Source organism: Peromyscus californicus, unplaced genomic scaffold (assembly GCF_007827085.1).
Source record: "Peromyscus californicus insignis strain IS unplaced genomic scaffold, ASM782708v3 Scaffold_13__1_contigs__length_99412109, whole genome shotgun sequence".
Lineage (NCBI taxonomy): Eukaryota > Metazoa > Chordata > Mammalia > Rodentia > Cricetidae > Peromyscus > Peromyscus californicus.
Window position 1 is genome coordinate 97,592,333 of NW_026294424.1, and position 13,298 is coordinate 97,605,630.

Genomic DNA, 13,298 nt, shown 5'->3' on the forward strand with positions numbered 1-13,298 from the left:
GTCCTGCCTTCCTTTAGCTCCCTTGCAGGTGTTGCCACAGCTGTAGGTGACCTGTATAGCTACAATCCCATTATTCACCATACCCACGCCTGCATGCTGTTAGGAAGGTGTATTGTAGGTGTGACTAAAGTCCAAAATGGACTGACTTTAAGGAAGGGACTGTCCTAGGTCATTAAGATGGCCTGGTCCTGGCAGTGGAAAGCCCTTAAGAGCCTAGAAGGGGGCTGTCCTGAGGAAAAAGACATCCCAGCTGTGAGGGTCAGCTTTAGCTTATGCTCATGGGTGCTGGCTCCCTTCCAGAAAGTTCTCTCTGTATCTCCAACTCTCTTTGCCTGTCCCCACAATGGTGCAAGCCAACTCCTTGTAATAACTCTCTTTGTATATATTCCTTACTGGGTCTATTTCTCTGAAACCTTGGCCAATATAGTTTCTATGAATGGCTGATACAAGCCCCAGGAGAAATGGAGCTGTATATTCTGGCCCACTGAGCAACCAAACCCAAGAATGGTTAGGGAATAAAGGGCCTGAAGGACATTTCCTTGGGGAGAAGCAACAGAGAAGGGGCCATAAGCCAGACACAACTGGTTTGTGTCCTTTGGGAACTTCCAAGTTGGATTTGTATGCCCACCCCCCCTACCACCCATTTTCTAGTTTTAATTGACAATCTCTGCAGACGACCAGGATGGTCTCTTCTGCCAAAGCTAAGAAAGTTGAACTAGCACATTTAACCTCAATGATGAAATAATCCCAAAGATGCTATGGATGGATGTGTACTAATTAAGCAAGGCAGCCTATGGAGCTGATCCAAAAACAGTCCAACCAGGAGCCCAGAGGAAAAGTGTACTTGGGGAAGAGGTCAAAGAGACAGTTTCTAAACCCCTGGCCAAGTGGAATACTGCAAGGCCTACACCCCAGTTTTGAAGTCATTTACAACAGACACTGTTAAAATGAGGCCTTTACTTACCTGACCTGAAGTCCCAATCTTGGTATAGCCATTCGTGGTTCCATGCTAGACACCAGAGTTACAGATGACATCGTAGCCATGTCTTCCCATCAGGCAGTGTGGCTTCACTGACAAGGCCCACTCTACTGTTCTAAAGAGTAGTTTTGCTAACACTTGTCAAGCTCTTACCACTTTATGTGTTATAACCACTGTCCAGGAGCTGTCTGTCCACACACGCTAACCTCTTTGCCTTAATTCCATCTTAATATAAAGATAAATGATACCTGCATGAAAATTACCTTTAAAACCCCTGTATCATATGGTAAGATAAAGAATTTTATGGTGCTAATAACGGCACCTACATCACAGACATGTTACAGAGACCAAATAAAGTCATATATGTAACTACTTTGAATCATTCGGCACCTGATGCAGACTGGTCAGTTTTCATTGCATATCCTCCAGACAGGTCACAAAGGCTGTGTGATTGACCTTGAGGTTCATAGGCATGGTTTGTCCCTCACTGGAGCAGAACTCGGGCCTTCTAGAAAGGGATTTCTTTTACCTGCGTTCAAGCAATGCTGACCTATATCCCCTGGCACTCTAGAATTCTCAGAACACTTTCTTAAGGATAAAGAAGATAAAGGGACTAGAGATCAAATGGGCGATCATCACTGTAGGCTTTTGCCAGAGGTGGCAGATGCATGAGTCTCTAGCTTTGACTGTCACTCACAATCCCAATGGTATAAGGATAACTCCCCATCGTGGGTATCATTAGCCGTTCGTATCTGCAACACAGACTCCATCTGGAATCAGATGTTGGGAACCAACGGCAAATGCAGGGTTTAGAATACAAACTCTGCCGACACATAAATGTAATGAGTTACTTCTAAGCCAGATAGAGGATAAGGCTCTGAGATCCAAAAACACATTATCTCAAATAATCTGGACAATCTGTACCCAGGAAGGGGACAGGCCATTCTGAGTCCTTCCCTGAGATGGGCTGGGCAAGCAGCTCTAGGAACCTCACCACAGCATCACCGTCTGCACCCGGGCACAGCCGAGGGCTTCCACATCAGCATCCCAGAGCCTCCAGGGAGACAGGTTGTTTTGTTTGTCTGTTTGTTTTTGTTTTCCCTCCTCCTCCCATTATATGAAAATAAAACATTCTGCAACTTCCCTTAACAAAACACTCTTTTTTTTTTTTTTTTTTTTTTTTACCAAATAGCTCTCGGGAGGTTGTCCACCATGCTACCCATAGTACCAGAGATTAACATTTGAAACAACTGCCCAAAGCTTGGGAAGGGTAGGTGCATTAGATCACCAGAATAGCTTTATTCCAAAGCTTTAAAGAACTTCCTTGGATGACACAAGGAAAAACCAATCTTCCCTTCAATGTACTCAAGTTTATTTAACCTCAATTTGTTGAATGAAAGCAAAGCCTTCACAGGGCTGGGGCTGTGCCTACACACAGACATGACACAAGACAACAAGCAGAGCCAGGAAAAGTCCACGTTGGTGTGAGTCCTCCTGGACAGGATGTCTTCCTCAGAAAACTACGAGAGGGCAAACCAAGGCCCCGGACTACTCATCCACTGGCAGCATTCACCACCTTGCCCAGTGTGTTAGTATAAACCCTAGGACGGCTTCTATAAACTCTCTCTGGACCAGGTTACCGGTTGAAACTGGACTCTCTCCAATGTTCTAAATGCCACAGTGACATTTAGGAAGAGCTCTCTTACCACAAAAGGGGCAGAAACTCATTCCTAGGAAATATGGTAGCTGACTGACCCCAGCTCATGAAAGGATCAAGCCCTATATAATTAAGGCTCTTAGGGACAAGCCACAAAACCAACAGATAAGCAGCCTCTTGACAAGAAATGTATGGTACACAACCACTTGGAACCTCCTCAGGACACAATGAGTCATTCCACCAGAGATACTGAAAAGAACCACCACCAATCTGGAAGCGTTTATTTAATCTGCCTTCAAAAGAGAATTTATTTGGGGAAAGACCTCACTGAGAAAGCCAAAATGGTATAGTCAGACCCCTTAGCATACAGGGGTGACACCTCTGGCTGTGTGGACAGCTGTGCTTGTTCACAGATCCTCAACCATCTGCCGCTCCCTAAAGCCTGCCGCATGGAGGCTGCTACCTCAGCTGCATGGGCAAGAGGACAATTCTCATTTTCTCCAAATTCTGTGGTCTAAAAAAGGGGTACGTTTTTATACTGAACCTCAACTCCCAATTTTCTAGCTAGCTCTGCTGACCATAAGAAAGCTCCCTGAGGGCAGGTGATTCACACGTCACTCACTGAATTCTTCGTGGGCCATTCAACTCAAGCACACGGGCAGAACAGTGGATGCTGAGTCAATGAACAGTTCATACAGAAAACATCATAGAAGGTATGCTAATTCTGTGGGTTCTCAAGTATGGGAGCAGAGCTGCCAAAGAAGGATGTTAGAAAGCTGTTTTTTTGTTTCTTTTTTAATCCGGATTCTTAAATCAATACAATAAAACACAGAGTTCGTTGTTGTTGTTGTTGACTTTTAAGTTCCCTCCTCCACACGTAAGCTTGGCTGTCTGAGTTGTTCTCTGGTATTTCTGGACACGGCAACCCTCAGCTACACATCGCTCGGCTTTGTGAAAAGGTACTAGCTGGGCATGCGCTGGGTGAGGCCTCACTGTCCCTCTGTACAGCCCTGAGCTCACATCTGGGGCTGTTTAACAACTGATTGGAAATTTAGCCTTTTGATTTCCAGTTAAATACTAAGCACAGGAAAACAAATAGCACTTGTTTTCACTGAGTCTTGTCAGACATCCAAACTGCAGTGAGGACCAGGGAACGGCCTGTGGTTTGGTGGCAGAGACCCAAAATACTTGACCGCCCCACCCCCTCCAGTTTAAGTAAAAAGAATAAACCAGATTTTGGCAACAGGGATTTTTTTTTTAAACCACCCTTCCCCCTTTGGACATGCAAAGCTGTTTTTAAAATATTCAGTGTGTTCCTGGTATTAATTTACATTTTTCATTAGGATTAAGTTTTGATTTGTTTTTAATCCAAAGCCAAAGAATAAAGTTCGTTTTCCCTCACTTATTCCAACTGCCATGCCTTGATATTTACTTGGATTTGCTGAGGAGGGCAGGGTTCAGATTGCTAGTTCCTGTTTCCAATTAAATTAGGATACAGTATCTAGTGACTGCATTGTTAAAGCCAGGGTTGAAAACTGGGAGGAGCTCAGCTTAATCCAAATCCTTTATCTTGGATACAGGAACTGAGGCCTGTGTAGGTCACCACCATGTACAGTGATGTATAACTAACTAGTTAGTCTGGGGACCAGGACTAGTACTTATGCTGAGGAGATTAAAATGTAAAAACCCAGGTTACCAGGAAAAAAAAAATATAGGACACCAAATTAAACTTGAATTTTCAGATAAAGAATGTATAATTCTTTATACATAATAAATTTTGTTAGTATAATTATGTCCAAAATACTACACAGGCATACTTAAGCAAATTATTTAGTGTTTATCTGAAATTCAACTTTAACTGGAAGCCTGCATTTTTATATGCCAAACTCTGGTCACTGGACTGTGAGACCAACATCTACCCTCCCACTGTCCGTCTGGCTGCCAAAGATATCCACATTTTTCTTTCCTGATCTTAATGATAAATGGCTGGGAAAAAAGAAATCACAGAACAGTAATCCCAAGAGAGTATAACACTGGAAGAAGCTGCTTCTTCCTAGGGACGTTCCTAATCTTAGATATCCCCCAGTTCCCGCTACAACCAGCATATGAAACAGCTAAGTCTAAAATAGTCTAGATGTGGCTTCTAGATCAGACATTTCATGGTGTTAAGAGTTGATCACTAGGGTCTCTCTCTCTCTCTCTCATATACATGTGTATGTGTGTAATATGCTGGTATATACATATACATATACATATATACATACTCACGTATGTATATGTATACACACATGTACACATAGACACACATACACATAATGTATTTACTTTTAAAGACAGGACCTCACTATGTAGCAAGCTGCCTTGAACTCTGGATCTTCTTGCTTGTGACTCCCAAGTGCTGGGATTGAAGGTGTGCATAGGCCACTAGGCTCTCATCTTGAAAATTTCTGCTTATGCTAGACTCTAAGTCTGAAGGGAAAACAGAGTTCAGGTTTGGAGTATAAAGCAAGGCTTAAAATGACCCTAACAATAGTAATTATAATGATATGTATATAATATTTATATGTATTTAATATAGTAGCAAATAATTATCTATAGTAACAAATAACAGTTACCGGTGGGGCAGGGCACATGTATGGAGGTCAGAGGACAGCTCTGTTGAATTAGCTCTTGCCATACTTTTTTGGGTTCTGGGGATCAAAATCCGTGAGGAGCCTTGTACAGCAAGCGCCTTTAACCACTGAGCCACCTTGCTGGCCTACAAGATTAAAACAAGCAAACAAAGTCCCCACCTCAGATAGATGCAAGGAATAAAGCACAAAGATACTGGAGTTTCAAGAAATCTAGTTTGGAGCTGAGAGTATAGTTCAGCAACTGAGCAGGTGCTTAGTATACACAAGGCTCAAGGTCAGCTCCCCGCACTGCCTGAGTCCTGACCACCGATTTTTGTGCAGTTACATTGTCGGTTTGGCTGTGCTTGGAATGGAACCACACAGACACACACACCCAGCTCTTGTACTGATCCTTTCAAAGAATATTGCAGGAGGTTTGTTTTGTTCTTGTTGTTGTTGTTTTCTAATAACTTTAAATGATATACCAGAATTATCTTTATTATCTTTGTGTGTTTGTGTTTCAAGACAGGGTTTCTCTGTGTAGCCCTGGCCATGCTGGAACTTGCTCTGTAGACTAGCCTGGCCTCGAACTCAGAGATCCACCTGCCTCTGCCTCCCCAGTGTTGAGATTAAAGGCGTGCGCCACCACTACTTGGCTCATCCAGTGCTTTTAATATATTCTAAAAGAGTGTGGTATATTCGCCACTACAGGATTCCCCCACACTTTGTTCCAGGGGATCTCACACCATAGTCAGTCCACACTCCCCTCCCCCACATGCCCTGGCCATGACTTCCAGTCTCTATAGATTATCTGGTCATTTCAAGAGAATCAGACTTTATGCAGCTTATGCATCACTGAGCATGTTTTAAAGGTCCGTCTATGATGTGGTATGGGTCAGACACTTTTCTTTTTATAGTCAAAAAATAGTCTCTGTATAGCTGCTTCATTATTTATATCTATCAGTCGACATCTGGGTTGCTTCTATGCTTATTAAAGCTACTACAAATAACTTTACCTTGGATATTTGTGGGTGGAGACCTCAGATGACTGTATAAAGAGCTACATTACATTCCCACCAGGATTGTGTGGATCTTTCAATTTCTCGACACCCTGACAACGCTTGCTGGTTTCTCTCTGTTTTATCATGGAGGTGATCAGTGCTATGGTTGGTGGATTTTCCCTAATATTCAGTAACATTCGGCGTCTTATAAGCTTTTTTAGTCATTTGTGTCTTGTCCTTGGAGAAATGTTTATTCAAATTATAGCATGCACACACATACATACACACACACACACACACACACACACTCACACTCACACACACACACACTCACACTCACACTCACGCACTTTTGAGACAGGGTCTCATACAGCCCAGGTGACCTTAGCTTCTGATCCTCCTGCTTCTATCTGGGACAACAGCACATATCAGCACACCCAGTTACACAAAGTATTGGGGATCAAACTTAGAACTTGTGCGTCCCAGGCAAGTGCTCTACCACTGAGCTCCATCTCCACCCCTGAGGCAGGATTACTTTTCTTTCTGATTTCACCCAGGGACAACCCTGATTTACTGAATATTCTCTGGTCCACCCAGAAGATATTGTAAGGCTATGACAACTTCATCATGCATGTGCCTGTATGTGACTTGACATGCACCTTTAAAAACATCATTCATTCCTAGCTGCTAGGTAATCAGAACAACTGGAAAAGTAACTGCATTTGCAAGGGAAACTAAGTCCCCCCCAACCCTGACCCCTCTGTGCCTGCCACACTTCTTGTTTGTGCTGTGGAATTAGGAACAAGGAATTAACAAAAGGCAGATGCCTCTATCAGAGAGTGTAATAATAACAAAAAAATATATATTTTATATTTTAGAAATCAGCAAATGAGACACAAGTCTTTCTAACTAATTACACAAGTTTTAGGCAGTTAAAACAACCATGACTTCTTGATTTAAATTAGCAGGTAGATGTCATGACCCAAACTTTCCTCATCATCCTGCCCAATAAAAATTAATAGCCACTAAAATATTATAATTCTACCAGAAAAGACAGCTTGGAGACAGTCATGTGACCTCTTCACCATTACATGTCACAAGGGCACCAGAACACATGTATCTTGGACTGAGGGTCAAGGGATCCATCCTCTCTCCAAGGCAGTTCTTGGCCCACTGAGTAATCGTAGGGCTCAGTTTCTATGGAGCCTCTGGGCTACTGAAGTGCTTGGAGAAACACTTCATGTTCAGACAAACTAAACTCTTGGTTTTCTATCATCACAAAGATTGTGATATGGAGGAGTGACCCTAACTCATTACAGGCACTGGGGAGAAGTGGGGTTTCCCAGCTTGTGAGCCACCTCAAACCACCTGTGGTACCCTGACCTGGCTGAGCAATGGATGTCTGCCGACTACCCCAGCCATGGAGAATGAGCAGACAGAAGGCCAAAGGAAGCAGGGCTTGAGTGTCCAGGGACTTCAGTTAGTGGCTTCTCCCACAGCTGCCTCTCCCTCTGACATGTCCTTACATGGAACTAACTCTAAATAAGGTTGATGTTTTAAGTCGTATACTAAAATTATCTTCTTCATTAGTGTATTTTCAACTAATAGTCAAATGGAGTTCTTACCGCTCACAAAGTAAATAAATAATAACAAAGATAATTTCCTTTAAATCCTGCAGAGTGGCCGACCACAGAATCCAACAACAGTAAGCAAACTGCAGTGTGTGTGGCCACACTGTGCATGGAACCCACAGCCCAGAGAAATGGGAACTTTAAATCTAGAGCCATCCAACAGTTACTTTACACTGTCAACTGTTCATTTAACATCTTTCCCAAGTACTCATTGCTCTGACAATTACAGCAGAAACAGTAAATGTTAGTGAACTCAGCAGTGGCCGGGACTACACTCAACATTTTATATGCAGTTTCCTCACATCAAGATAGTGTTTGCGTCTACAGTGTAAGACTGCCATTATTCCCAAATTACAGCTGGGAGAAGTCAGGTCTGCAGAGACTGATCTTCTCAATTACCACCTGGACCACAGTTGTCTAGGCAGAGCCTCTGTTCACCACATCATCTGCTGTCATCCTGGCTACCGTCCGTGGTGGTAACTGCTTTCCAGAAACTCCCAAGGACCTGAAAGGTGCTAAGTGCAAGAACTGGATTTAAAATTTTTCCGTTGGTTCTGGGAATTGAACACGGGGCCTTGTGCCCGCTATATAAATGCTCTACCTAACCAATGGCTGTTTCCACTTTTCAAAAAGTTTGACAAAGGGCCTAAGTTGACAGAACCAGCTTTGGCTTTACTAAATAGCTCAGTATTTGTGATTCTCCTGCCTCAGCCTCCAGAGTAGCTGGGATTATAGGCCTGTGCCACCAACCTCAGCTTAGAGTTTTTTAAATTAATCAGCTATGCATAGGTAGTTTCTACAGCACTGGACTACTGTATGTATGTACTACTACTACTGTATGTAGAGTGAATGTATATACGACTTTGTAAGAGCCTTCTGCCTATCACAAATATGTTTAATTACAGAGGGCTGGTGTGACTAAGTATGAAGGTGGAAATTCAGAACATGTGCTGTAGAGTGGGTCCTAACTTAGGTTTCAATCCAAGCCCTGCCAGAAATTAGCCTAGTGATTTGGGCCACTGTTAAGCCTTGAAATCATCTATAGAAAGGAGTTACCCTGGGGCTATAGTGAGAAAAAAAATGAGATAAAGTATTAAAGGCCTTGGTGCAATTCCTGAAAGGCACTGGGTACTAAATCAAAGTAATAATAATAACAACAGCCACTAATTATCATGGCTCTAGTCCTTTAAATGTAAAATAGCAAGATTTTTAAGTCTTTTTTAAAAAAGTTGCCAGGCATGGTGGTGGTGCGTGCCTTTAATGTCAGTACTCAGGAGGCAGAGGACATCAAATCCCTATGAGTTCAAGACCATCTTGGTCTACAAAATGTACACAGTGAGCTCTTGTCTCCACAAAAAGGCACAATTAGGTCTGGAAAGCTAGCTAGTGAGTAAGAGCATCTTCCACCACACCTGTGACCTGAGCCGATCCCTGGGACCGCAGAGAGGAAGGAGCAAAATGGAAGGACTATCTTACTATCACATGCTTCCTATGGTGTGCATGATAACATGTAAAATAAACTAGACATTTAATGTCAAGGCACAAATTAACCTCTTAATAACTTTCACCATATATATGTATGCATGTATGGATAGATAGATAGATGGATGGATAGATAGATAGACAGACAGACAGACAGATGGATGATAGAAGATAAGATGAAGTCGGGCGGTGGTGGCACATGCCTTTAATCCCAGCACTTGGGAGACAGAGCCAGGCAGATCTCTATGAGTTTGAGGCCAGCCTGGTCTATAGAGCAAGATTCAGGACAGGCTCCAAAGCTACATAGAAACCCTGTCTTGAAAAAAAAAAGAAAAGGAAAAGATAAGATGATAGAGATGTCAAGTGCTTCCTTTTGAAATAGATTTAAATGGACAGCAGAATGGTAAGCATCCTACAAAAGACTCCAGTTTTCTCTCACTAGAGCCACAGCTTCTCACGGCCTGCGTGGATTTTTTCCAAACTGTTTACCCTGTACCACTAAGCCTGTTCCCGAGGAAGGGCGTCTCCTCTACCACAGTGCAGCTATAAAAGGCAAGAAATAAGGGTTGATACTAGAGTCAACGGACTGAGTTCTAACTTCACCTGCCGTCCCCGACCTACCATGCAGCAAGATCACCTGGTTCTTGTTTGTTTGTTTTATTCAGCCTAGGATGGTCTCCAGTCTTTCTTGGCTTTTCATGATTCACTTTTTAAAAATATTTTTTAAATTTTATAAACTTTATTATAAGAAAAAGCCTTGCAAGCTAAAAAAAATTCACAGGCAAAAATTAATCAGACACAATGTCTATACATCTCAAAGAACTTCTATGCAGTTTGAATGGTGATTCTGAAGCCATGGAGTGCCACATTGGACCTTACACCTTTACTATCAAGTCTATGCTTATGCACCTACACACTATGAAAATAAAAACTCCACAGCAGCATTAGAACTAGAAAAACAATTAGCTTTACATCCTCATTCATAACTCCCATCCGTTATCTGCATTCAGTCCTTCCTCATCTCGATGTGTAGTCTTTTTCCCTCTCTTTCCTAGATGTTATACTGTACCACATGTACCTTGGTTTACATATAGACATATATTATTGGCTAGATTCTGTATATTTTTTTTCTAGGATTGTGTGATTCACTTTTTTAGAAAAGTTTTTAAAAAATTGTTTTATTTTATTTTATGTGTGATGATTGTTTTACCTGAATGTATGTCTATGCACCACATGCATGTCTGGAGCCTGTGGAGGTCAGATGAAGACATCAGGTTCCCTGGGACTGGAGTTATGTGGGTGCTGGGAATTGAATAGCAGGCAGTGTTCTGAACCTCAGAGCCATCTCTCCAACCCTGTAAGACTCACTTTTTAGAGAACTGGCTAGTTCTATAGGATATTGCTCCATTAGGTTCTGTCCAATGTTTCATCATCATTAGATCCAGACTGCACACATTTCTGGCAGTATTGCAACATAAGGTGTGCTGGCTAATTTCAGGTCAACTTGACTCAATCTAGAGTTATCTAAAAGGATGGAACCACAATTGAGAAAATGTTCCATAAGATCTAGCTGTAGGGAATTTTCTTAACCAGTGATTGATGGGTGAGGGCCCAGCCCATTACAGGTAATGCCATCCCTAGGCTAGTGATCCTGGGTTCTATAAGAAAGCAGGCTGAGCAAGTCATGGGAAGCAAGCCAGTAAACAACACCCCTCCATGGCCGCTGCATCAGCTCCTGCCTCCAGGTTCCTGTCCTGTTTGAGTTCCTATCCTGACTTCCTTTGATGATGAGCAGTGATATGGCAGTGTGAACCAAATAAACCCTTTCCTCCTCACGTTGCTTTGGTCATGGTGTTTCATCACAGCAATATTAAACCTGACTAAGACATGAGGGATGCTTTGTTCTTTCTCATTTACAGACATACAGTGTCTATCTGCCCCATGCTGGTGTCATTAACTCTGATCACTCACTTAAAGCACTCATGGGGATTCCCCAGTGTCTATAGTTGCAATTTTTCTTCTCTAATAAATAATTTGTGGGAAAAGTATTTTGAGAGTATCTGAACATACTGTCAAAATCTCTCCTCTTTCAGTAACATCAGTAACATTGGACCTAACATCTGTTAAAGATTCTTGTCTGATCAACTTATACCATGATGGTTGCAAAACGATATTTTAACTCCATCATTTCTTCCACATGTATTTAATAGTTAGCACTTTACTACACATAAGAGCTACCCTACTCTCCATTTTTACACACCTATTCTGTATGAATCCTCACTTGATTCGGCAGATACCTTCACGTGGTTAAAAATGTCTTTCAAATGCAAGTGACAAGAAACCACAGACTGTACTAGAGTAGCAAAGTCGGTTCATTGGGCAAAAGAGGTCGCTGCTTACAGGTGAGGTTTGGGGAGCCTGGGCCTGCAGTAAGGACAGCATGAGGCCTCCACATTGACTGTGAGAGATCACCACCGAGCTGCAGCATGGCTGCTCATCAGACATGATATCACACCCCAAACATTTCATCCCAACAACCCATCTATTTCTCCACAACTATCAAAGTTGAACGTTCTGGCAGACTCCAAAGGACATGATTTACAAACAGTAGGTAATATTTGGACCAGTCTGCAAGAGCTGGGCTCCAGCTTTTTTAAAAAATAAAATACAAATGACTTCATGCTTGGAGATCACTGTGTCACTTTGTCAACAAACAGTTCCTCATATCAGAAATTAGGCCGGAGTTATATACAAACAGAAATGGGCCTGTGTGTATTTATTTTGTGGCCAGAGACCACACAGCAGAGGCTATTTACAGCTTTGATAGTACTCTTAATGCCACAAGGCGGAAGGGGACACCAGGACTCAGGCCACACAGAGTATGACACCGAGTTCTGCACCACTGTGCAAACGAGACCCAACTCAGCCTCCACAGAACACATGTGGCATCTGCTTTCCGTGAATTCTTCCCTACGCCATCCAAATCCCCCCCCCCCCCCCCCCCCCCCCGGCCCACGCACACATAAAAGTGCACCACCCTTTGGTATCACTTTAATGAAAAGAATTGCTTTTTCAAAAAGCTTTGCAAACTGGGCATGCTATACACAACTATAATCCCAGCATTTAGGACTCTGAGACAGAAGGACTGAGTGTTTAAGGCCAGTCTCAGTTACACAGCAAAATATTGCCTTAAGAAACAAAATGTCTTGCAAAAATTGAGAGTCATTATGACCTTGCACTGGGAACACCTCGGGAAAGGGTGTTGAGCACTTACCAAGAAAACTCTTAGGACACTAGTGGCCAGTCTCTCTGCCTTCACATGCCAGACTAGGGGCTGTGGGGAGTTGAGCAGGAACACAACAGGCTTGTGGTGAATGTGCACGGCAGAAATGGGGTTCAGATGCAGCGTAACCTAGGAGACAACAGAAAGCAAGGAGAGAGCTCAGCACTGACTTCCCAGCACCCAGACAGCACCCAGACACTTCACAACCCACTGCCAGGAGCGCCATAAGACGGCTACAAATCCATGTATATGACGCCATACAAGGTTGAGCTAAGAGCTGCTGATGCCCAGCCACTGTTTTACTACCTAGGGGCTGTGTCATATAGCCAGTCCCACTAACTAAACTAAAGCATGGCTCTCCCACTAAGGATGGAACAAAGTAAACACCACGCTTTCGTTTACCCCACACTGGTAACACGGGAATAACAATTAACAAAGTAAACACCACGCTTTCATTTACGCCAAACTGGAAACACCGGAATAACAATTACCTTCCCTCGGGGATTCCTTATCCTCCAACCCAGAAAACTAAGCTGAAATCACAGAACAGAATCCTCCAGGGGCGAGTTCATCCCCTGGGCCCACACAGAAAGGACTTTCTTCTCTCCCGCGTGAAGTCCAATCTCTACAAAGTCAGGTGAGCCCTGCCAAAG

General features: G+C 42.9%; 1 protein-coding gene across 1 annotated transcript in view; it reads right to left on the reverse strand.

Annotated features, from left to right (window-relative positions):
- The window catches only part of Tgfbr3 (transforming growth factor beta receptor 3), a 186,426-nt gene that overhangs the window by 59,842 nt on the left and 113,286 nt on the right, over positions 1-13,298 (reverse strand). The window contains exon 4 of the mRNA XM_052735668.1: positions 12,637-12,774. Coding sequence (XP_052591628.1) covers positions 12,637-12,774 — 138 coding nt within the window. The remainder of the gene's footprint in view (positions 1-12,636; positions 12,775-13,298) is intronic.